The 26,714-nt window shown below is 45.0% G+C and overlaps 1 protein-coding gene across 2 annotated transcripts in view; it reads left to right on the top strand.

The window, feature by feature from the left end:
• The first annotated feature begins 2,144 nt into the window (after positions 1-2,144).
• Positions 2,145-26,714, top strand: part of ror1 (receptor tyrosine kinase-like orphan receptor 1) — a 136,904-nt gene continuing 112,334 nt past the window's right edge. For both annotated transcript variants that reach the window (XM_037115701.1, XM_037115700.1), the window contains exon 1: positions 2,145-2,633. In XM_037115701.1, coding sequence (XP_036971596.1) covers positions 2,522-2,633 — 112 coding nt within the window. In that variant the 5' untranslated portion in view covers positions 2,145-2,521. The remainder of the gene's footprint in view (positions 2,634-26,714) is intronic.

The raw sequence follows: 26,714 nt of genomic DNA, 5'->3' as shown, positions 1-26,714 counted from the left end.
AGGGACGACTGGACGGGAGAGGAGGGGAAGGAAGGAGAACTTAAGAGGCAGCCAATGACCAACGTGTAGGACCCCTGAGCCTGACGAGGAGGCGGGACATCAGAGGCGAGGCCCCCCAGCTCACTGCACCCTCTCTCGTATCCTAAAAACATAACCCACCTTAAGGCACAACTCATACACACTCTTCCTTCACTCCGCAACAGTTAAACCGAAACATACCTCAGAGAGGATGATATTTCCCTCTAATGAGCAGGGGTAGGTCACAATATGGGAGAACCGGAGATGCTAAATTGCTACCATTCTCTCCCCCCCACTCCCACATACGACGGTATTAGTCTTTCAAAGTGCTCCGTGTGCGCAGACACACATGCAGAGACAGACTATGTGTCAAAATCCAGAAGAGAACAGGGTAAAATGAAACAAGGTGTGGAGGTATGGACGAAAGAGGTGAGCCGGGTTAATAATTCTGCAGGGATCTGGAATTAATAATTGCATGTGTGTGTGTAGCTGGAGTTAACATGTCTGCCAGCATGATTGTTCAAAGCACATAAAAAAACAAAAAAAACAATAACCCAACATATTCTCTAATCTCTCCTTTTGGATATGTTTTAAATATGGTGGAATAGTCATCTGTAGCAGAAAAGAACAAAACAAAAAACAAATCAGTCATATTTGCAGAAGTCGCCCCCACATGTGATCATCTAATTAGCTGCAGGTGGATCATTATCAGACAGATACAAACACAATTTATTTGATTAATTCCTATCTCTTTGGATCACATGTTAGTCAAATGAGTGTGTGTAGCTGAAGAGCAGGCCTGTTTTTTTTGGTACAGTCAAGTTGGCAGCAGTAGCCTACAACAAAATCACATGACGCCGTCACTGTTTCAACAGGCCAGATGCTGAACTTGGTGGCAAAGTGTACAACAATCCTTCTTCTGACCGTCCTTTCAAAAAAACTACAGTTTGAGGACAGCAGATGAGGCAGCGGGTGTTACATAATGGGAAAACCCTGTACCGGAAAGTCAGAAATATCTTAAGTGCAGCATGTACAAGGCCATGCTTAATTCACTTTCCCTGAATTTATCATCGGTACACTGTTGTCGTAGGAGAATATTTTCCCCCTTGTAAATCATAAACACCAGACAGAGCCCGAACAAAATGGCTGCTCAGTGGCCCTCCGTCTTCAGGGGACTCAGGAGCTTCCTTTGGGTTCCTTTAGTTTCTGTCACATACTTTTCCCACCTCACGCCTAAAAGACTAAAGATGACTGAGTGTTTGCTGTCAGGGCTCCTCAGCAGGAGGAACCACAGCTGGTGGCTCTCAATTTTCTTTATTCATAAGTCTTTATTCTTTTCTTTGTTTGTACATTTCATCTTTGTTTTTTCTTTTTGGTTTTATCATCATCTACTGTTTTAATTTTTACTTTATTCTTCATGCCTTATTCCTTTTTTTTTTTTTTAAATATTTATCATAACATTTTTTTGGGCACTTTTCACACTACCTTGTACCCATGTTTCTCAAAAAATTCTTAATCTGGTTTCAGACTTTTTGCGTTCGACTCAATTCATTTGTCATAATCTGTGTTAGAGCTGCAATCATCAGTGGACAAATGAATCAGCTGATCAACAGAAAACTGATCACCGCCTGTTTCAGTGATCAATTAATCCCAGTTACAATATTTCAGGCAAAAATGGCAAAACAAAGAGAGTCCTGGCTCTCTCTGGATTCACACATTAAACAGCTCTTATGTTGGCCATGGTACCAGCAGTGCATGTGTGGAGCTGTTTAAGCTGGGCTTTGGATACTGATGTATATCAGGTTTTTATGCCATTGGATGTTATTATTAGGTGCATCCTTCATTTGTAGTTAATTGTAGCTGTGGATATTTGCACATGACTGAAACGACTTTTACAGAGACAGACACCAGGTTCACTCTCGACTCAATAACTGACCCTGAACATCTCACCATGACGTTATTATTCCACCCCCCATGTCTTGACATTTCTCAGGACCCTCTCTGTCTCCAGAATGCGCACTTTATAACTTTAAAATTCACCTCAGTCGATTTGTGCGCTTTAAACTCGTCCGCCTGCCCTCTGACAGTCCCCGCAGTGGCCGCGGGGTGGCGACACGTGGCTAATCAGAGCCATGTGGCCGCTGTGGGCACATCGTCTCTCCGGTGAAGTTTGTAGGAAGGATTGCGCTCAGTCGGAGAGAGAGAGGGAGAGAGACAGTGAGGGGGTGAAAGTGAGCCGGGCTGCTGCGACGAGGAAAGAGACAGAGAGCAGGACAGCCGGAGACAAGTCTCTTCCAGACTTTCACTTTATTTATTTCTTTGGTATTGTTGGTGCGCTCTGAACGCGCGCTCTGCTGTCCATTTGTTTGTTTGTTTGTTTTTTGTTTTTGTTTTTTTTGCGTGGGGGAGTTGCTCGCAAATTCCATTTTTTTTGTTTGAGCGCAGTGGATGTGAGAAAGCGGGCGAAGGCATTTTTTTTTTTTCAAAACACACAGCCGGAGGAATGTATCCAACTCGGGCAGCGGCGGCGGCGGGTCAGCGTCCGTGGAGATGTCCGGGCTGCGCGCTGTGGATCGCCCTGCTGCTCCACAGCGTCCTGGACCTGAGCGCGTCTGGTGAGTCTTCGACACCCCGGTTATCGTTCCCCTCCTCTCCCCCCTCTGCTGGCCCCGCTTCACTCTGCGGGTCCGACCTGTCATGAGAACTCTTTGTTGGGACTTGAAGCATGTGCCCTCGTCAGGCAGTGGCTTTACAGCGACTGTAAAGGGTCCATCCGTCATTGACTCCATGCCTGGCACCAGAGCACTCAGTCCTCGGCTTAATCTCATAGATGTCCGCACGCTGCTATCACTCAGCCCCCCCGCCCCTTCTCCCCTCACATGTAAATGATCATTGGTGTTTAGATTATCGTCCCATTGTCACTGTGGAGCCTCTGCACGGGGAAAGACTTGACTCCCCCTGGCAGACAATGGAGGGCTCTTAACCAGTCAGCTGGATAGCTATTGTACCCCCCCACCACCACCTCCAACCAAACCCCCTCCATAGTTGAGGGGAGCTGAAAGATAAGACGTGCATAAAGTCCCAGTTCAAACAGTTAGTTAAAAGTGCTGGGTCTGTCTGATGGTCAGAGAGGAGGCTGTAAGAGGAGACAGCTCTGTGGAGAAGCAGGCCAGGCTGTGGCCTCCAGGAAAACAATACTACTAATCTTGACTTAACTGCCCTTTTTTTTTTTTTTTTGTTCCCAAAACAAACACTAAAATAAATCGTCAGTTTATTTGTCTGCGGCTGAAAGTCGAGAGGCTCAGTCTGTGCTTTCTGCCCGTTCAACAAACATGGGAGCTGTGTTTCCACCGGCCCTGTCACTGAACATGGATGAGTGTGTGGCATTGACGAGAGGATGGACTCGCAGTGTGTGTGTATGTGTGTTTCTGGCTGTTTATGGTTGACTAATATAAGTGTGATTGAGCTGAGTTTGAATGAAATGTGAGTAGTTTATGAAGCCGCTCGTGGAAAGCAGAGTGAATTCTTTTCTGATCTCTGACTTTTAAGTATAAAACAACCGACCCCTTCCCACATGGGTCGTGATGAATCCCCTCCGGAAGGTTTCTGGAGCTTTGTTTGGATTACCTCTGTCCTCCTTAAATGCTTTTTTTTTTCTTTCTGTAATGTACAGTTGAGTGTAAAGCGGCCTCCTCTGGTCCCTCTCTTTCCATCCCCGTCTTCCCTGTATCTTCCTTTCCTACTCTTTGCCAGGGAGGAATGTTAATCCACGTTACTTAACTGGATGAGTTGGCTGTAACTGCTTCAAATGGAGTTCCATGATCGAATATGGAGCGGAGGGCGAGCCGGGCCTGTGCTTCTGCAGCTACTTCATATCTGGAAATAGACAAGTGGAAAGGGCCTGCGTCTCTGAGCAAAATCTACCCTGAAAATTAGATTTCATGTGCTAATACTGTTCTCCGCGAAGCAAAGCTGACTCACTTTTGACTTTTCCCCCCTCCCTCTGCTGGAACGGCCGTCTCTGTGAAAATGATCTGCAGCTGCGGCGGATGGCGATTTTGATGCAACACTTTATCGACAAGAAAATGACGCCGGTTAATATCCTCCTTCCGTTACATCCAAAAACTTGACCCTCCGTTCCCTCGCCAATGAAGCAGCTCCAGGATGTGTTTATAGATGATATCACTGGGAGTCCCGTCTCTACTGCGGCTCACCGTGATGGGAATTGTCAGAAAAAGAGCAACAGCGGGGTTGATCTGTAATCACATGTGAAGGGGGAAGAGCTCGGTGCCCTGTGATCAGCGGCCGGTGGATATGATATGGCCGCATTGTGCGAGGAAAAGAGGAGGCTGAAAGGCGTGGCCGGCCGTCTGCCTTTACTTGCTGCTGTCTGGTTTGCTGGTCAGTCTGCGGACTTCCAGCCAGAGGTCAGAGGTCAGCGGTCTGTCACTGTGGTTCACATGCCAGGCATTTCCGGGAACAATCAGGGCCTCTCCTGGCCACAGTGTGCTTACATGGCAGACTTGGAAAAAGAAACGATAAAGACATACATGCACGCATGGCCCATGTATTTAAAGGAGATGTATGTACTTATGGCCACTTTCAGCTCCTGGAACTAGGGCCACAACGGACAGTTATTTCCATTCGTCTATAGAATGTCCAAACATTTTGAATAATGCGTCATCAGGTTACTTCTGTTGTCCAATCACTTGATTCGTTCATTAACCGGTTAATAGTCGCAGCTTGACCTGAAACTGTGATCAATTGGCTTACAAAGTTTTTAAACCTAATAAAGTGCACCACTCCATCACCAAACTCAAACCAATGTCAGGTCAAGGCCGGGCAGTGGATAACGGTTTTGTGCCTGTGTTCCTCTGAGTTTGCATGCACTTTTCTTCAGCCCTCGGGTTCTTTTCTCCGCTTGCCAAAAACAGCTCGGGCATCACGATCAGCCTTCCATGTAATCTTAACAAGGATGGAGTCATGTAGAACGGATCGCGAGATTCTGCTCTTAAAGGGCGTTCGCTTGATGTCCTCTTCTGGAGGACATTTCATGCATTTGTTCACGATCAGTAGACACGGCCTGGTGTTTTTATCTGCAGGAATCTGCCTGTGCCAGCTGGGTTTATTCATGATCAGTTAACCTGAAATTGAACCCAGCTTTTGCTGCTCGGAGATCAGATTTCTGCGCAAAGTGGGGAACGAGCTGATCACCACAGTGCAAGTAAATGCACCTTTAGTTTAAAGGTCCAGTGTGTAGGGTTTATCTGGTGTGGGTGCAGTTTGCAACCGATGGAATACCCCTCGGCAAAAATATCAGGAAAATCCAAAAATGTTTGATTTGTCCATTCTGGGCTACTGTAGTAACGTGGTGGACCCAGGAAAAGCAGTCAGCGTTGAAGCGTCACAGCCCCCTTTGCAATGGCTCATTTTGCGATCTTACATTTGGAAAAACTTGAAGAGCCGCATAGTTGAATAAGTTTATCCCCATTCAACTAAGCCTGGCGCTTAACTGGAGGTTAGCCGGCGAGGTCAGTGGTAGTCCGCTCTATTGGCTGCACGCTGCGGAAGACCCAGGTAATTTTATGCACGGGAAGTCGAGCTTTTTTGTCTGCACCATTGCGCAGCTTTCATAGAAATAAAAAATGTCGCTGTTTCTGGATTTTCCTTAATGTATGGAAGAGGACCCTTCTGTAGACATATGAGGCTCATTCTAAGTTAACCAAAAACACAATGATTCTTGGTTTCAGGTGATAATTCACTACTGAAAACCCATTCATGAATACTAAAATCAATTTCTGCACCCTAATTTCCCCAAAATCCTACACACTGGAGCTTTTCACACATGAGAGCGGTGCAGCATCTTTTCAAAAAGAATCTCCGTCGCGCCACCTTTCAGCCTCCGCCCTGTAGCTCCACAGTAATAATCTGTGACACGTTGATGAAAACAAATTGTTTTCCAGCTATATAAACTCTGTAAATGTTTCTGAGCACGGGACGTTCACCTCTGAACATAAAGGGTCCTCTGCAGGGCAACGACTCTGCGAAATGTGTTTAGAGTTGCATTTAGCCTTTTAATAACACTCAGGAAGGCTATAAATCATGCTGGGTGGAACTGCCTCAGCGCAGTTCTCAACAGGACACACTGTTGACACTAAAGGCACTTCACCCCCCCTGGAAAAAAAAATCCCTCCGTCCTGCAGGCTGAGTGTGTAGGAGCTTGTCCTGCTCTCCCCGCTACCGAGATGTCTGTCTGGACTGTTCTATGTCTTCTGGCATTTTCTTCCACTCATATTTAGGGAGCAGTTTACAAGGAGGCGAAAGGGATGTCATAGATTATGGGAGCACTTTTCTTTATGCGTCCGTGCAAAGTTGCGCGATACAGCCACTCCCTTAAGTGATTTTTATTTTCGCTCCAGGCTTTTCATCATTTAGATATTGCTATAATTTCTAACCCACCCCTTTTTTTTTTATCCGGTCTATGTTTTATCCAGATGTTCTGGGAAATGTTAGGCTCTGTCACGGTTTGAAGGGTACATCTCTCTCAGACAGATGACTCTGCTGTGTTTAAACCTCGACTCCCACTCTCCGCGGTGCGCGCCACACCAACTCAGGCATCAAGTGGTGTGCATCCCTAAAAGCTTTTGGCAGACTCAGAAGAATGTGACGGGAACTGTATGTGTGAAACAGATGTATGGTATTTTTTTTCTGAGAGGAGGAGGAGGAGGGGGGGTCGATTTCTTTTTTTTTTTTGTATCGGCCTCTCATTTTGAGCGTGTGAAAGGGGGAGAAAGAAGGCCGTGGACATTAATTTAATCAGCACGTAGCCATAAATCACGCGCTCCGACTCTGCTTTATGTCACTGATTTAAAACATCGGTGTGTAAACTACGTCGTGCACCAGCAATTACCTACTTCCCACTGGTTATTAAGCACATGTGTTTGTCGGGGCTCGGTGTGCCTCAGCGTTGCCAAAGGGCAAACTGTTCTGAGAATGATGTGCGCTAATTGTTTAAATGATGTACAGCCAACGGGCAATTTGTTTTAAATGATGTATGTGTATATATATATATATATATATATATATATATATATATATATATATATATATAAGTATCAGGATATCAAATAACTAACTTTCAGTGCTCCCCCCATCACTCTCTTGTGGTTGTTGTTTCCTGAGCAGGACTACTTCATTGATTTTAAGCTTCCTTATGATGTGTGATGTGACCAGTAAATGCTTGTTTTCCATTGGGCTGCCGGCTGGAATGTACTGAAAACATGTCGTCAAGGCTTGGTTGACAGAGGAATCTTGGATGGAGAGCCTGATTTTAGGTTTGCCTCCTCTGTAGATGTGCTCCCTGCCAAGCCCGCCAAAAGCCTTTCCGTGAGTGGTGAGAAGTGTGAACTATTGGCAGAAAAATTCCCCCGATTTCCGCAAATCGGACTCTGTGGAGCGCTCTTGTTTTCCGGCGGTCAGATTCCCCTGACGGAGAGGCGGCGTTTAATCAGAGGCTGAACGCGGCTTGCTCTGATCCTCGTCGGTGACGTTTGATAAAGTTTCTGCCACTACAGACTGTAGCCGAGCGTGAAAAACCCCTTTCCTGCAATTTAGTGTCTGCACAGGAGGTCAGTCTGCTGCTCAAGGGAGAAAAACCTCCACTGGCTTCAGGGAAACTCAGCGCTGGATTAACAAAAGGAACAAAAAAACACTAGTTTGAGTTGGAGTGCTGTGGCTGAGAAGCCAGCGTGTAGATGTGGCACTTCAATGATTTTAACAGAGGCCAGCCTGAGTGGGGAAATGAGCTGCAGGAAGGACGCATCAGTTTTTTATCAAACTAAATGTTGCATTAATAGACTCAAATGCTGTTTGCCCCTTCTCCATCAGTCGCCCTGCTCTGTGTGTCAGACTGCAAATTGAACGGCGTTCTGTGCCTCCTGTTCAATACGCTCTGTGTTGATGTCTTTCAACTGCTGTCTGGAAGACAAATTACGCCTGCCACGTAAAAAATGTTCTCTGCTGTACTTCACACACGCGATACAATGAGTCCTTTGCTGCAGTTGTAAGGCAAGCTGTAAGTGCGAGAGTGTGCTGATGACAAAGTGACACTTTAATGAGTCTAATGGAATAAGCCACACGTACTGCGTATCAATTTCCCATATGGACTTGGCACCGGTTTAACGTCGAGGACTGCAGGGAATAGCGCCAGCTTAAAGGGCTCTAAATTTCATCGGGACAAGTCTTTATTGCAGTTTTTATCAAATTACTGCTCTGCTAGCATCCTCAACGGCAAGCTTAGCCCCGGCTTAATGTATAGAGATCACGCTGCGTTTCATTTAATAGGGAGCAGGACGAAACATGGCCTTTCAAATTCCCCTATATGTGTCAGAGTAAATCTTTTTAAACCGTGTTTGCATTGCATTAAGGACTTCAGAAACCCCCGCTGCAAGCAGACGGGCAGATCTCCGTCCACCCACAATTAGGCCTTTGTACAGCGACACGCTCCTTCCAAGGTATTAAATACCTTCAGCTTTATGGGGTCCTCACCCACAAATACTAGCATTTATTTTACAAAAAGATTATGTGTAGCTCCTCTACTTTTTAGTCTCCTGTGGTGTGTTTTTGTCAAGTTGTTGCTTAAAATGAAAAAAATATAATCAACATCATGTAACCTTTTTTAACCTTAAAATAACTGAATCAGATTGATGTTGATGGCACAGTGTCTTGTAACGGGGTGAATGGTGTCTCTGTCTCAGCCTCTCCGTCACTTGGGTCTGCTCTGTGTAACTTCAGTGGGAGGGCAGGATCACGGCCTTACATACAGGTTTACTTCAACATCCAGGTTGTCGACACACTACGCCGTAAGGATGCATTGAGTTTTGTATGTAGTCAGCGCCGACATTGACAAAATGTCACAGATCTGAGCTTGTTATTTATGACGGTGGTGTAGCATTTGCACAAATGCGCAGAATCGCACAAAATGGCAATTTCTACATAATGTTCCTTTAAATTTTCTCTGGTGGACGGCATGGTCATCTTTGTCACAACATTCCCTAAGTAAGTACTCGGCCAGGTGGAGGGGTGAAGCAAAGTGCAGTTGTCACTCACAGTAACACTCTAAACTTTGGCCTGTGCTTTTTCTGCAAACGTGGGGTGTTGTGTGAAGCAGATGGAAAACAGAATGCAGTCCATGTAGTTGTGTCCCTTTATATGACCGTGTGTCTCTCAAAGTGTTGAACATCTTCCCGTCCCTCATCTGAGCGTGTATCTGTCTGATGCACAGCGCTCAACACAGTACACAGTTTTGATTGGCTGAGTGGAGTCACGTGTTATTTGCAGCACTTGTAATTGGTCTGTTAGTTTCCTGGACTGCCAGTCCCGTAGATGCTAGAAAAGCTGCAGTGGTTTGAATTGAAACGCTCCGTCAAAATGTAATAATTGTCAGTAGTTTATCAGCGAGGGGTCTGTGACCTGACAGGATAGCATCTGGGGCCCCACCTTGTCCCACCTCAAATCGCCTACTGAGAAAAAGCTACCATCCAAACGGAAAAGCAAACGATTCCCGTCTGTTTTACAGCGGTCCAGCTTTTTTTTTTTTTCCAGCAAACAGTGTCGCACTTTGCAGTTGAAGTAAATGAAAAGATGACATGATAAGGGCCCACTTCTTTGGTTTTCTAAATAACTTGAATGCCGATGGAAGGTCAGAGACACTAATCAAGTCCTGTGTTCTTTTGAAGAGTTGTGTATATACTCGTCTCAGTGCTGCACACAGACTTACTTTCTGCCCGCGAGAGGATCGGAGCGTAGTTAACCCCTCCGTCACCCCACCACCACCAGCATGACATCAAAACTCCTTGGCACCCCTCTTATCTGGCTGGCATGAGACAAATGCTGGCACTCCCTCCCTTATTTTCTTTTTTGCTCTCGCTGACACACACACACACACACACACGCACAGCCCCTTTCCGTCTGTCTGTATAGTTCATTTTGGCCGTCGAGTGGCTCCTCCACTTGGCCCTTCTTGCCTGGCTGACTGACATGCTGCTCTTGGCTCTGCTGTGTGTGTTTACTCGACAATAACTGAGAGCGAGGTGGCTCCACACCAGCTCCCGCTCTCTGTAGACACACGGCCATCATGGCTCCGGCAGGCCTTTTGGTAACGGTTTGTCAGCGCTCAGCGTCTTTAATTTGAGCAAAAGAGGCATCTCCCATGTGGTGTCAGCTGGTGCAGAAACGCTCCATCCTTTTGGTGCATGCGTTGCAGTTAGGTGATGATCATGAGGAGGAAGTTTAGTCAGAATTTGGCTTCCTCGGTATCAATCTCGATCATGTCTGCGCGGCTCCACGTCTGGCCTCTCGCCCACGTGATGCTGCGGTTAGACTGCGAAGCCATTGGACCATCAGCTCCACCGAGACGTTTGTATAAACGTATCACTCTGCAGTTATTAATAGAGCATCATCACATGCATTTTTTTCCCCCCAGTTGTGCGATTCCCAAATGGTTCTTGGCAGCCTGATCGTTCAGATCTTTCTTTTCCCGCTTTTGTCTGTGTTCTTTCATGCCCCCAGCGTGGGCGCACACACACACACACACACACAAAATGATGCAAATTGCACATTTCTCTTGTAAGAGTGTGTAATGTGGAAAGTACAAACTTCACTCTGCTTGTGGAATTATTAAACCAGAGATGTTTAGACGGCAGGAAATCTAATTTTACGGGGCATCTAATGATTTGTGTTCACTGACTTTTTTGCAAGGCTGATTTGTGGCCTGCCCTCATGTTTACAGAAATGTGTCTGTCTGTTTCTTTTGTCTTTTATTGCTTTGTAATTACAATCAGTAGCCATAGTAACTATAATCCGGTTGTAGCCTGAGGTCGAGGAATTCTGTCTTTTGAAGATTAGTTCCTGTAAATGGGTTTTCAGATCAAAGCCGCCAGAGTAATAACAACAAGGTTGAGGACGTCTGAGCCCTTTTTCCTTTTCACTGTTTTCTGCGGGGGATTCAAAGTGGCGATGTTTCACGAGCACGTTTTGACCCTGCAGCTGAACTGTTTGGCTCAACGGCCACGTCAGCAAACAAGTTTTCCACGATGACGTCGTCTTATGATCATAACGGCTGTTAGATTCTTCGGTGATTCAGCTCCTGAACATCTTCAGCACTGTCAGGGCTGTGCGCAGATTTCCAGACAACCAGAGCGCAAGAGGTGAAGTCTGCTCGGAGTGTTGCGACAGATCACGAATTTACTGCTGGAAAGACGAAGCTCTCCCACATCTCTTCGTCCCCGTCCCAGCAGACCGGTTGGTTGGCTGTGGGTACTGACAGTATGTTTCGCAATGTGTTTTTTCTGCTCCATTTGAAAAGTTTGGCAGACTCGTGTTGTGTGTGTTTGTGTGTGTGTGTGTGTGTGTGTGTGTGTGTGTGTTTCAACCTTGAGGTGTTGTTTTTCCTATTATATGGGATTTATGAAAAGCCAACGATTCTTCTGCCCTCTTCTTTCCGTTCTCTGCTTGCTTCTTTCCGCCACCACGTCACTTTACATGTATTAACTTGCATTTCACTCCCCTTTTTGTTTTTTAATAAAAGCTCTTAACCAAAGACATGGAATATGTGTACATGAAATTTACACTTGTTGTGCTTGTGCTAGGTGGTGTTTGAATGAAAAGAAGCAACCATAACTTTTTAAACCAGATTATGACAGTGTCTGCTCACTAAGTCATGACAGCATTAGGTTGCACAAGCGTTTTGATAAATGCTCATCACAGTTTCCCAGAGCCTGAAGTTACATCTTCTGATTGCTTTGGTTTTCCAAAATCCAAAGACTCTTCAAATAAAAGCAGCATTTAAGAAGCTGGAACTGGCAAATGTTTGACAATTTTACCTGAAAAAATGACTGAAATGTTTAATCAGTTAATTTTCAGCAGCTCCAGACAGCATGAGCCCACGTATAGATCAACAGTTATCAACACCGCCGTGTTCTTGGCTGCACAGAAATCCCAAAAATGGGAGAAAAAAAAGATTTAGTTTTTTTTTTTCATATTTAATGTAGTCTTCTCAGTGTTGTTGTTTTGTTTTTTTTTTAAGTTATTGGCATGAGTGTGGACATGGCCTTAGTGTGTTTGTTTAACCAAAGGCTTTGTAACATTGTTCTCTGAGTAAGCCCCCTATTAAGCAGCAGCTAGTGTTTGCCCAGCCACTTCATTCACACACAAAAGACTTAAGAGGGGCTGCCTTGAACTGGTGGCTCGGTGCTGTTGTCAGAGGGGATCTCAATTTTTTACATTGGGCAGACAAGTACTGCACTGAGCCCTGGTGACAGAATGACTACAACTTCGCTGTAGTTTGCCAGCCTGGTTGCTGGATACAAATGTCTACTCAGATGTCCAGCGGGGCTGTAAATTGTGATGGTAATGTTCACGGACACAAACTATGACAGAAGCTATAAATAAAACGGTGACTTAGCAGCACCAGAGGAGCACAAAAGGCCATAAGAAATTTGACTTAAATGGAAATTCCCTTTTCTATCCATTCTAATCTTGCGTTGACCACGCTGACCGAGGAATCTGGAGTTAAAGGGCTCACCGGCTGTAATTCTGAAGTGCCTTGGGTTAAATGCCCGTGTAGCAAAACCACTGCTGGCTAACCGTCTGCTTACTCAGCACAAGCCGGGAACCATTGCCCCTGTGCGGCATTAGAGGCAGTCGAAGCTCGTCTCATCAATCACACTTAGCGATAAGGCATGAGGAAAAACTGTCAATAATCAGGTCAGACTCTTGGTGAACGTTGGTACAACGGGCTCCTTCCATTTGGAGTTGTCAGAATTCTGTCTTAAAGGGACAGGTCACCCCAAAATCAACAATATTTGATCATTGCTGTGGCCTGTAGCTCTTTTTAACCAACTTTGCTGTGAGTTGCCGAGCTTTGAACATGTCGGCCACACAGACGTCTGCCTTGTCTTGAATATGATGGAACTAGAGGGCACTTGGCTCTGTTTTTTTTTTTTTAACTACATTTTAAAAAACTCAACAACATCTCTTACCAGAAAACACTTCCCAGATCCTCTATCAGTCGTTTTCATGTGAACTGCTCTGGCAGAGTAAGGGACATCTTCTTTTTTTAAGTGGGTGCTTTGAGCACCGAGCCGAATGCCATCTACTTCCATTATGTTTGAGAGAAGGCAGAACTTTCTAGGGCTGATAGCTCCACAACTCTGCAACCCACACCAGAATCTAGATGGATTAATAGCACTACAGGCTCAAGATGAAAAATGCTAATTGATTTTGCGGCAAGTTGCCACATCAGTGATTGACCACCTTTTTGTTTTTTGTCCCAGCAACTAAAGCTGGGTGTATGGGAGTCTGCAGATTAGGCTGTTTGCTTGACACTTGGCAAAACCCTCAAAGCTTTCTGGGGAAAAGCTGTTACCGTACCCACACAGTCGCTGCTAGCCTCTTAAATCCACTTTGGCTTGATGGCCTCACCATACAGCCACTTTCAAGGCAAACGTTACCGACTTCAGCGTAGCCGAACTCTCCAGATTGTGTGTCTGTTCATAACGGAAACAAGTGAGTGAAAAGAATAGCTGGGTGGAAGGACACGGTCAGAAGCCTCTGACCGTCGAGATGCGTTAACCAGAGGCTCGTAGAATCACTGTGTTTGATGTCTGAGCGGCTGTGTTTCTTCTTTTTTTTTGTGGGGAAATCTGCAGGAATGGTAATAGAAGGGTATGGAATAGTCATAGGGTAGGAATCTGTGACAGTATTTATGCTATCTTCTTCATCACCGTCTCTTGATGAGAGTTCAGGGCTTCTCTGTGTTTAACGCACGGTGGGCGGGAAGCAATCTCGCCAGGGACGAGCAGGAATTTATACATTTACCCTGTGGGATGCAGAATGCCTCTCCACAGAGTCTCTCCCTGTCTCTGAGGCAAATAAATACAAAAAAAAAACTATGTGGAGTGTTGAGGAGAAAATTGAGTTTACCCATTAAAGCAGATCCCCCCCACCCTTTTATTTAAATATTTCCTCTTTGAACAGTTATTTAATTTCCCGGTAGATGTTTATGAAAGCCGACTCTGACTTGGAAGCAACCTGCATTAAGCTTATTTAATGGTGCGGTTGTGTCCCGCATGCCAACAGTCCTCTCACACCTCACTCTTGTTTCCCTGCCTCTCTATATATCTGTCTCTGTCCCTCTCCCCCGTCTCTCTCTCTCAGACAGCATTGATTTCAGCAGGGCAGGAAATGAAACTGCATTGCCCCGCGACTCCCAGCAGGAGAGGGGGGGACCCGGGGAGGGTAAAGGGAAGAGGTTCGCTGAGTAAAAGAAGTCCATTACGCGTCTTTTTTTTTTTTTTTTTTTTTTCTTGAAGGGGATGAAAAGATTGACAGTCTGAGAATGTGAGCGAGGAGCGGGACGACCCGGCTCAGCTGGGAGAAAGCCGAGAGGGCTAAGAATGACATCGAGACGAGAAAATATTTTTGTAGAGGCATTTTGACTGACAGCAGGCTTAAATTAATGTTTGACTTATTTGGAAAAAAAAAAGCCATAGAAAGACAGAAATAAACAGCCACAGAGCGACAGTGAAGACAGGAGGGGCTCTCTCTCAGTTGACGATCGCTGGCCCCACTATCTTTGACGACTCCTGACCCCCATCCCTCTATCAGAAGTCAATGATCTTCTCCTCAGAGGGGCCTATATAAGAGGCTTAGGCCCGCGTGATCCCCCTGCCTGTTTGCTTAACCTCTGCGTGGCTGCCTCAGCCATGCTAAGCTTTACCCACAAGAGCTCATTACCTCTCAGCCCGCCGTCTCTCTCTGACTGTTTCGCACAGCCGTCTTAGCAACTGGAACGTTTAAGAGCCTCTGATTATTTACAGTGTTGAGCGCCTTCATACCAAAATATGATGTGAACTGAGAAAAATATGCATCCTTCTTGCACTATAAGTTGACGCTAATGTCATGTCAGCGCTTGCAAAGTAGCGGCATTTCCAGGACTCACTTTGGAAACGCTGAGAGCTGCATGTGGGCCATATTATTTCTCAACAGAAGAAAATAGATTTTCATTTCACTGTCCCATAGTAATCTCTAAATGGAACATAAAACCCGTCATGTCTTTACAGCCATAATTGGAGTAAAGGAGAGATGGCGCAGCTTCAGCATCTTTCCAGACATTTAGCCACAGTTCCACACACTGAATAGAGTATTTATTGAGCTTTTCATCGAGATGAACAACTGTTTATGCTGTTGCATGCATTGTGTAATGATGTTTTGCAGCCCTTGTGGATGTATGCAGCTCGAAGGGTCCTGCTATGGACATTGCGGTTTATTATTCCTGACATGCTCTGTTGGAGCGCTGATTCGAAATGGGCCGGTGCTGATAATTGGGAGTGAGACAGATCGCAGCGGCTGTGATTCATGACTGTTTGAGTGTGAGTTCAAACAATAGTGGAGTCGGTCCGAAGTTTCCCCCGGCTGGTACTGTTCAACAGTTTGGACTGCTGTCAGCTCACGGCACGGACTTGTGGTAGAGTTTGCCTGGGTGAGAGTTTGTCTGAGCTGTACGTTTCCCCTCCTGCCTGTTCTTCCTTTCTCCTCTTCTGATCGTCAAAAACGTCGTCCAAAGCGGCAGGGCAGTTCGTTGTGACTTGGTCAGTTGTCTGTGTCCACAATCAGACAGCAGTGACCTCATGTCCCCCACTGCCCCCACTATGCAACCCAGGCTTAGTTAGTCCATTTACTCTTTAATTTAGATGTGATTTAACTCCAGCCAGCTGGCTAGCTTTCACCTCTACTCATGATTGCCCTAACCAGTAGTCGACATGGTGCTTTGTCTTGATACTTGTTGGTGTCTGTACAGCATGTGTGGACAACCGCGTGCCTCTCCAGAAAAATGTTTTGCTCCTTAAAATTAACATGTTCCAACTGCTAAAATAGCTACAACCAACAGTTCACACGCTTCCATTTACTCGCTGTCGTGTAAACAGTGTTCAGTTGAGGGTCAGGCGATCACTGTCTGATCAGACTAGGTGAATCAAAGAGGCACGTCCAAGTGCACATTGATTTTGTATGTCTGAAGGTTGCCATCAGCAGAGGCCAAGAAGCGACCAGCTCTGCTGTCTCTGCTTGACACTTAAAAGAAATAACATTTTTGCAAACAGCAAGACATGCGTCCCAGAGTACATAGCTACGTTGTTGATATTTGTTGCATGAATTATTTTTTATTATTGCTGTTACAGCTAGAACCAGAAAAAGACAGTACTGCGTTGGTGCGACTCCCACGCAGGCATGTTTCAGATGCAGTGCCAAAGGGAATTATGTTGTTTGACTGTGGGGTGAAAAGTTGAACCTACCCGTCTAGACATGGACAAATTGATCGAACTGACAAAAAAAAAAATCAGATGATCCTGAACGGAAACCAAAATTAAATTTGTCTCTGGTGAAATATTCTGGCATCTTCGTGCTGGCTGGAAAATTAAGATGAAACGCAGCTCGATAAATGGCACCACTTTGCTCCACGTATTTTTAGAAACTACATTGGGAGTTTGTATAAAGGAAGGACGATTTTCTTACCCACTGCCCTCCATGTGTAATTGGCACAAATAACCCATGCTAATGTGTGTACTGTAAGCTTGTTAACTGAGTTGATTAAGCCACACGAGCGCTCTTCCGCTCTCTGAATGAGTTACATCACTCGGCGGTTTGCACAAGGAGCCTCCAGAAACGTGGAGCGAACCCCTCCTCGCTTTTGATGTGACAACCGTACATTTTTTTTTACGCAGCACGGGCTTCCCTGACCCAGCGGCGATATAACTTCAAGGAAAAACAGTAGTTAGGATCATGGACAATAGCAGATGAGTGTTTTTACTGCTGGTCACACAGCGGATAGCGGCCTCCTTGTTTGCCCTCGGCCTGTGCTTCCACAGTAAGGCAGCCGGAGTGTGATTGGTGGTATGCATTTTTGCAGAAGTGCACGCCCCATGTCCCTGTGTTGGTGGTCTTGGAAAGCCACCAAGATCACCCGGCTGCTCTGTAATGTGAAAGCAATTAGCAGCCAGCGGTTTAACACGGTGCCGTTACGTGTGGAATAACAAAGGGGAATGTAGGTCAGCGGTGAGCCATAGGTACACGGTGTGGCCGCCGCATTTCTCTGGACCGTAGACGGTGATTTCAAACTGTTAAAACACTGATGTTATTGTACATGCTTGTAGGTGCTTTAGATACATAGTCCAAGCTAATTGAGCTCTTTCCTGACTAAGCCTTCCTTGTATTGGCTCGTACTAATTAGCAATAAAATCTTTGGAGCTGCAACAAGGAACTTTGATTTTTGTTGATTCTTGTAGTGAATGTAAACTTCCTTTAGTGCCGCACCACCAGACTACAGAGCAGCGTCTTACCTCAGGCTGTGAGACCCCTCTATTCATCCTCAGCACCCCGCCACAGAAACAGCTGCATTTTCATGACTTACCTGACACGGATAAGCCGGGATCGGATCCGGTGATCTTGTTTGCTTATGTAGGTCATAATATTTGGGACTGTTTCATTGCCAGCTAAAAGCCCCCTGTAAGGCTCTTAAATAAGTGAAATAGGATGGAATGTATCAACTTTGAAGGAAAATGAAGTTTTGGATCCTTGGTATGGTTCATAGTAGAATTCCTGACACAAATGGGCTTGTAGTGGGTTTAAACCCAGATTTATTCAGCTCCCTGCAGACCCCTTTGATGTCTTCACCCTCCGTTTACTTCATCTGACATTCATTTTAATGAGACGGACATTCCCCCCACCGATAGAAATCTGCCCCCGACTTATGCTGGAAAACAGTAAAGCGGTGCCACACACATATTCACATCGGGTTAGACCGAGTTGCAAGGTTTTTGTTTTTGTGCGTGTGTGTGTATGTTTACAGTGTGTGAGCAGGGTGCGTGCCCTCTGTCCCATCTGGCAGCTTGTGGGTTTTTTTCATGAACTGCTAAATGAGGGGAAAAATACTCCCAGCTGCCCCTCAGGAAAGCTCACCTGGTGTAGAGCCGTCTGAATTCCTTGTTTTTCCCTCTCGCGCTCTCTGTTGCCCAAACTCTCCCTCTTTCACATTGTTCTCCACCAAACATCCAGGCACACACACACACACACACACACACACACACACACACAGACACACACACACAGGGACTCTCTTGTTTTCAAGCGGCCTGCTGTGTTTGCATTTTTTTCTCCATCTCTCTTACACTCCCTGTCGGAACATGCGTGCCCCACGTAGCCCGGGCTAAGGGTTAGCACAAGCATGAAAATGCGCACATGTGACCAGGCCTGAAACATGAATATACTCTTTAAGTGAGATCTACTGTACTCGCGTCCTAGCATAACCTCCGAAAATCAGATTAAGACAAGACAAGAAGGACAGTTTGGCAGCGCTGTGTGCATAGCGGGGGCGACCGCAGCCTCTTTCACATGGTAAAGTCATTTTCACCTCAGCCGCTGTGGGAAGAGGAAGCCAGGAGCAACACGCACCCCGCCTACCCCTCACCTCAACCTCCCCCCCCCCCCAGCCAGCATATTTCGGCTATCTGAAGGGAGCAGAGCTGGGAGGTATCAGCCCTGAGAGCTGAAAAGCAGCTTTTGTCTCTAGTGACCCTCAAAGACCTCTGCCTGCCGGCCCTATCAGCAAATCATAAACCATACGGCACAACTGGAATCACAGGAGTGCACTGCGAAGGGGAAGAAAGACGAGGGGAAGAAAAGGGAGGGAAAAATCAACAAGATGAAAGACTCGAAATGCAAAGTAAACAAAAGCGGAATCATTGCCAGCTATACATCAAACACTACAGTCATATAAATCTGTGCACTCTGTAGATTAAAGATGACCTTGACTTATGAGACAGGTCGTCAGGGGTTTGGCTGCTTGTACAGTGTGTTGGAGGGGGAGAGGCTGAACGGGATATTTATCATTTATATGTATATATTTTGTAACTACAGTCTCTTGTTTGAATAAAACTAGAGCTGCAACAGTAAGTCAAAAGAAGCCTTTTTTCAAGCAAAAATGTCGAATTTTTGCTGGTTCCAGCTTCTTAAATGTGAAGATTTTCCTGCTTTCCATCATCATATGTGATGGTTAATGACAGGGATGCAAATGGGAAACTTCTTTGAAAACAATTGACAGTCGGCTGCCATTATAATCAATTTTCGGTTAAGCATTAATAATATGTGAAATATATTGGATTTCTTTTCCAATCAGAGCAGGCTACATTAGGAGTTAAAGAACAGATAAAGTAAATACCAAGTTACCTGATTGGTATATAAAACAATATATATATATAATATATAAATATTTCATTTTAACATTAATTCCTTCAAAATTGTATGTAAATAGAGTACGCATGCTGCTTTCTATTTATTGAAAGCTAGACGCAGACGCGTCTCTGGCTTTTATTCTCACGAAAAGAGCCATGATATGTTATCGGCATTCTGTCCTCAGCCTGCACCGTACCATTTAGCACCGACATCCAGAAATGGGAGTCTCCATCAGCAGCTATCTGCACCCTTCAGTCTCTCAGCCGGCTTACTAAAAAAGGGTTCTCATTGGCAGCTTTAATCTTCCCTCTGTCTCCTCATCTGCTCCTCTTCCCCTCATTACTGATCGCCTTGGCAGTCTTTGCCTCCTCTCACCTGTATGGCACAACTTTCATCCACTCTCATCCCCTTCCACTCTTTCTTGCCCAGACAGGAAGAAAGCGACCTTAGCCGGGGAGTAATTTCAGGCAACCACGTCTATCAAAGCAAGGCTCACAACTGAGATTTAGGAGGCTTAGGCTCTTAACCCGTCATTTCAGGATTTCCTGGTTTCACACCAGTCAGGTAGTGGATAAACAAGGACACTGTGTTGCAGATGACATACAGTAGCTCCTGTTACAAGGAGAAGTGTGTACACAAGTGGCAACTATGTTTGATATGACATTACTTACATGTAGACTCATTTACTGAACATGATTATTATTCTCTTGACTGAGATCCATTTTAGCAGTTTACTGTGCTGTCTTCAAGTAATTCACTTCGTCTTAGGTTTGAGGCTCCGCAGATGTAAACGAATCCTGTAGGTTTAGGTTGTTTAGCTTTACAACATAATTGCTACACGGTCCCGGAGTTTGACCCTCATCCTGGCTTTGTCCTAATGTTATTGTTCCCTTTACACAAATGCCACAAATCTGCTGCCGTCTCCTGCTCCAAACCATGATGTCTTTTGCTTCTGCACCGCCCGCGTGGAGTTTAAACTGAGTCATCTACAAGTAGCGGCGATCATAAGTCATCGGGGTGGTGTGCTATAGTGAGTAGGAAAGCCCCAGTTTAACCACAGGGCCTGAGTTCAAGAGCTTGTGTTGGTGAACACCCACGCCCTTCAAGTGCATCTAAACAAGACGGCGAGTGCGCTCCGGCCCTCGGAGAGCTCTTCATTAACTGACCCTGCTCTCTGGCGTCCCTGTAGAGGGGAGGAAAATGAAAAGGGAATGTCTCCAGTGGGATCTATAAAGTAGCCCATGCAAATCGGTACATTTCCTCATAGTCTGACTCAGCCTATAGTTCCATCAGCGGGACGGGACCACCAAGCTTTCAGTCAGACACAAGCCATGTCCAGAGACTAGTTTCTGTTAACACAGTTAAGTCTTAAACTCACTTACAGGACAAACTACTTTATGTCTTAACCACTGGTTCATCCCTCCACAGAGTGTTTGCAGCCCAGTTATTTTCCACAATTGAACTTATAATATTCTTAGATTAGACTCAGTTTGGCTAACATGAGATAAGATGTTTGGCTGCAGCCAACGATTATTTTCATCGTTGATTAATCTGTTAATCAATTAGTTGTTTGGTCTTTAAAATGCCATGAAATTCTGGAAAATGCTGTTCACTGTTTCCCAAACTCTAAGATTACGTTCTCAATAGTCTTGTTTTGTTCACAACCTACAACAAAATTATATATTTATGTGCAGGACTTGGGATTTAGACGTTTTTTTCCTTTCAAAAGATTATCAAAATGGAGTGTTTATCAGAATAGTTAGTAATTTAATCATCTATAAATCCTACAGTTGAAGAATATAGGTTAATTTAACCAAAGTTTTTTTTTTTTTTAAAGTTACGTACTGCACCTTTAACAGAGCTGTGACCTTAGTATCACAAATGTTGGTAAATGCTGTGGAATTCAATCAACTCATTTCCTCATTTTGGCTTACAATAATGAAGCTTTGCAGGAAGGTGAACCATGGCTATTTAAGGAGACATGAGGAGTCAGAAGGCCAAGAAACACAGGCGACTATTGTGTTGTTAAAACTTAGAGATTTCCCACCAATTATTGTCGGCATTAATCTATTCAGTGAGTCCGTCTTTAATGAGCTGTCAGGCGTCCATGTTTAGCTTCAGTTAGTGTTTGCAACCAAAAACAGCTGTAATCTGACCTGACTAGGCATCTGTGTTCCGAGCAATTATTCCAGTTATTTACAGGTCCCAAGATGCTACTATTTTTTGCCAGCGTGGCTGCTCTGTTGTCTGTGTTTTTCGTGAGTTTGGAAAGACATGAGCGATTCACAGAACATTGGAAGCCGCTGAACCGCCAGTCAGGCAAATGATGCGTTCGAACGGAGAGGGAGTGAGTGAAGAGACTGACTGCGGCATTGTGTCTCTCATTCAGTCTCTGTGTTGAGAGAACGACCTCTGGGAGAGCTGCTGTATAACACACTGTCGAGGGCCAGCGGACCCTCCAGCTCAACATGTGTTTGCATGTATACGTGTGTGTCTTGCGAAGGCTCATCGGCTGGCTGAATTATGAATAGACACACTGGGATAAGCAGGCCAGCCCTGTAGGTATGAGGCTAATGGTGGAGTTTCCAGCTCTATCTTTAGTTGCCATCCGTGAATGGAAAGAAAAGAGGAGAGGCCAGCAGAGGGTGGAGAGGGGGCAAGTGGAGAAAGGGCAGCAGTCAGACAAGACGGGGAGTAAGGAGAAGAGGGAAAGATGTTTATTGGTAATCACTTCAGTATCGTATTGGAATAGTTGATTGTGCTGTCGATGAGGGATTAAGGGTCTGTGAGAGGGAGCTAGTTGAAATGCCGAAGAGAAGGAGTGACCAAAGGAGGGAGAAGGAGCAAACAACAGGGTGAAAGAGAGCGGAGAGTACGTGGGGAGGCGAGGGGCAGGTCTTTTATGAGGCATGGAAAGCGGGGTGAAAAGAGGAGAGCGGGGGAGTTGATGCCTGCGGTGGGTCTGAATAGAGGGACCCCATGTCCTCTTTAATGTCAAATGAATAACTCCTGACCTAACACAGGCTTTTAATTGGTATAACCACCAGTTGGATGGATGGATTGGCCAACGCCTGTTCTAAGGGAGAAAATGCACCGAATTTGTCAACACTGTTGAATTACGAAATGTTTGAGATGGAGTGTTTGTGAATATGTGGATCATCTACAGACATGCAGCTGTGTCTTTATGTCTGGTGCTGCATGTCATAGTTTTGCACTGTCTTCAGTTAAAGTCTCGTTTGGTGCAGAATTCAAACTGTTCTGAAGTGTTAGCATTTACTTTTAGCTCTGACCTGTACTCAGCCGATGTGCTTCAGTACATTTATTTACTGTAAACTTGTTGTGTCTTCACATTAAACTGTAGTTCACTCTCTAACGGTTCACGTCCTTCTGAACAGAGACCGTCAGTCCTGCTGTGTGTGTAGCTCTTAACTCCATTAGCTCTGACCTCTCTCACCGAAACACTGCAGGACCCTCCTGCACTGGCTGCTTACAGCCTAGAGCTAACCATCTCACCTGTATTTACACAGATTAGTTGTTTAGAGTGCAGTGTAATGGAAAAGTCAATAAAAAAGTCAATAATGACTTTGCTGAATTATTTTCTGATTGTGACATGTCCTTTTTTTCATAGGTTAGTACTGAGCAGCTAGCCAGTGATTGCAGCTTTAGCAACAGCATGAGAATATGTACTCTTTTGTAATCAGTTGTATCTAATATTTTAAACAAAGTGATGAGCTGAAAGCTGCAAATAACGACAGATCAGGTGTTGATTCTAAGTGGGATTGGTAGTAATACCAATTCTTTCACATTGCAAGGAGTCACTTGAAGCAGTGTTGATATCAGTATTACTGCTTACTGGAGCTTTTAAGAAAGTCTCTCCTCACTGGCTGACTAAGAGGCTGAATAGTGAGGCCCCAGCTCAGGCTATGGGGCCCTTCCATGTTTTGGAAAAGAAGAAGCTTTAGGCCCGTGAGTTCGTAGGATCTTCCGTGCATGAATGGCGGGGCGGGCGGGGGCAGCAGGGTAGGAGCAGAGGGGATGGCTGAAAGAGGCAGCTCAAGCAGAAAGAGGGGGAGAGGGGTTAAGTGGAGGCAGGTGTTCCATGACAAACCTTACAACCCCCCACCTCTCCTCGACTCTGGTTCCCTCCTCTGACACTTGGTCCACTGAGAGCACGGCAGACCAGCCCGAGAACAGACACTTGTTAGTCATTTCCCTCATTCTCCGCTACCGTCTTTTATTTAGCCTTTATCCAGCCACCTTATCCCTCTGATCTAATCTGTGCCACCAAATTGCACCCTTTTCCTTTAATCCCACCGTCTACTCTGTGTGCCTCACCCAGTGCTGCAGGACCACCTGGCTTTGTGGTTTGAAATCGCATAAAACTGCTGTTGCTCTAAGCAGATGGACAGCTTTTTCCCACCGCTCCACTCTGCCTGACCCAGCTGGCAAATTAATTTAGGTTGGATTGACGTAAAAATCGCGTTCTCTCATCGCGTTCCAGGGGTTATTAAACTGCAGCTCAGGACAAGAGCAGAGGAGTACACAAATCCAGTTTTGATCGCTGGAAAAACAGCGAGCGCCTGATTTGATGTAATTCTGTGAAATGAAATTAAATCTGTGATTGTGCAATTTGGCCTTTTTTGTCATTGCCTGTGGCTTTTGTTTTGGCAAGTAATGATCATATTTTTATAGGCTGGTATGCTGAGTCTGTGATTGTTGATTAAGAGGCCCTTAGCTGTTTTTTCTACAGAAGTCTCCATTAGTCACAAAATGTCAGATTTCACTGATTGGATTTTTATTGAATTATTTTCAATGATGTGTGCCATTGCTCACTCTCGAAAGTTAACCGGATCACGATCCTGTGATGTCTACGTTTTTATATTGATGCTCTTTTCTATTGAATTTTCTTTTCGTTTCAAATCACACTGCTATGGCAATTTGTCTCAGTGCTTTGCGTTCTTTCGTACGGCACAGCAAACCAATTGTTTTTTTCAGGACACTTCAAAATGATAAGATGTGTTTTTATATATATATTGTGCATATACAGCCTTAAAATACAGTGTCCTACCGCCCAGCCCTGCTACCAACCAAGACAAAACAAGAAGCTGGCATCTAAACGAGGGGCTACATCCTTCACAAGGATGTATTTTGGGTATGACAAGTCAGACATGGAATTAGCAAATTATGCAGCCGACCGGCCTCCACAGCAGACTCAAAAACCTCTTTTCCCACCTACACCAGAATCATGTCAGACAGTACAGAAAATGTGCTATGCATCGTGGCGTGTCATTATTGGGATGTGAGATTTTGGTCTTAAAGGCCCGACTATAGACATCTGGGACATCTCTGATTCATGGCTCGCCCATTGTAAGAACTGCAGCATTGTTTTAAGTGTCTCTTGTCAGATGAGTCAAGACGGATCATTAATCGCAGACACCATAGCTTTCATTTGACCCCTCTCCTTTAACTGACTCACAGAGCCTCTGTTGTGGGAATGGTGTGTGTGCCCATTTGGGATTAACCGGAATGCTTGGAAGTTGTTATGACTGACAAGTGTGTATCTTCTGGTCTGCCAAAGCATAAAGTGTGTGCCTGTCTTGTGTGGTCAGAGGGGATAATGTCTGAGTCTTTGAAACACTGTTGGTTCCAGTCCCACACTGACTGGTTGTTGCGTCCTTGAGCAACTTCAGACAGCAGTCAGCTTTAGTAAAACATCTGGAGGGGAGACATGCGGCTGTTTTTTTTTTTTCTTTTTCAGTCTGAATCACCACTTATCATCACACACACACACTTATACACACATTTTTGCTCACACACTGTCACACTTAGATCATCACGCGCCAACGGAAACCCATACCCACAACCCACTGGTGGACTTTCACTGACAACATATTTTTTTTTGCTAAGATGAATGAGCTTGAGAGTCCCTCTGTCTTTGAATGTCTTTCTCCCACTGGCTATTTTTCCGTGAACACATTTTTATACCCCATTCTGAAGTTTTGTTCTAGAAAAGGTCAATGGGCAACAGCAACATTCAGAAACAAAAGCTCCTCAGTTTTGCCCTTTTCCAAAAAAAAAAAACTTGATGTGCGTAATAGGACATGGAAACACCTTTCTCGAATAAGTTCTTACATAACAAGCATTTAAGTCGCAATTGATCAGATGTCTCCATTTCTCTGCTGAAGACGAGCAGAATAGTCGCAGATTAAAATGTCCTCATCCCTCCACATCACATACTGACGCTTTGGGATGGCGGCCGACCCGACAAACAGCCCCAGTGTGTCAGTATGTGATGAGTTGGGAACGAGACTCAATAATCAGCTATCTCAGAAATTTAGACCTTTAACCTGCCTCATCTTGTTGTGTCCTCTTCATCTGCAATACTAAAATAGTTTTCTGACTTGAGAGCTTGCACCACCAACTGCTCTCCTCTATGAGGCAGCTCCTAATAACTGCGCAATGGCAATGAATGGGAACGATTATTGATACTCATGTTCTTTCCCCGGTTTTCTCAAAACTCAGTAAAGATTTCTGATATATTTGGATGGAGACCTGGCTAATGCACACACACACACACACATCAAACACACATAAGCACACTTAATTAGGCTGACCAAAGCACTGTGAGTCAGTGAGCAGACGGGGTTGTCAGAGGCTCCAGTGCCCTCCAGAAGAGAGCAGCACTGATAGACACACATGGATAAGAGGCCGACCCAGAATAGTAACAACCACAACAATTTACTACACTGGTCCTGATTAAAGACTTGAGAAGAATGCAGAGTTTCCCTTTCAGTCAGCAGGCACAGAAATCTGCTGCTGTTGTGTTGACTGTTCAAAGCCAATTCAAATAACCAGTTCATTTTCATTAGTATCAGATCTAGTTTGTGTGTGTGTGTGTGTGTGTGTGTGTGTCTATTCCTAACCAGAGAGAAGACAATGCCTCAGTCATAGATATCTGTGTTTTCAATTATGTTAGTCTCTCTCTAAACATCCCCACTGCTGTATAATAATAATAATCTAATTTTTACACTTTATGGTAGAGCTTCTGAGATGCAGGGTGTTTTGGCCATTCTTTCCCTCCCTCGCTCTCTCAAACACGCACACACACACACGCGCGCACAACGAGACGGTTGTATGTCTATTTAAACTAAAATCAGACAGTGATAACAAGGTCGCCACTTCGTGGCTGCCTCACTACCTTAACTGGTGTTGCCTGTGTGATAAGAGTCAGACCTTATCGTTATGTTATCACCAACAGGAAGAGAGGCAGAATGCCAAACGGTAGTTGTTCAAAGGGGGTGGGGGGTGGGGGGGATGTATCAGGAAATAGCCATCGGTTATTTAGTCTTTTATTGATTTCTTTTGCACAATTTGTCACACTAATGTAGAATTGTTTTGTTCATATGACT

This window comes from Acanthopagrus latus, chromosome 11 (assembly GCF_904848185.1).
Source record: "Acanthopagrus latus isolate v.2019 chromosome 11, fAcaLat1.1, whole genome shotgun sequence".
NCBI lineage: Eukaryota > Metazoa > Chordata > Actinopteri > Spariformes > Sparidae > Acanthopagrus > Acanthopagrus latus.
This window is presented reverse-complemented; position numbering and strand designations above follow the sequence as displayed.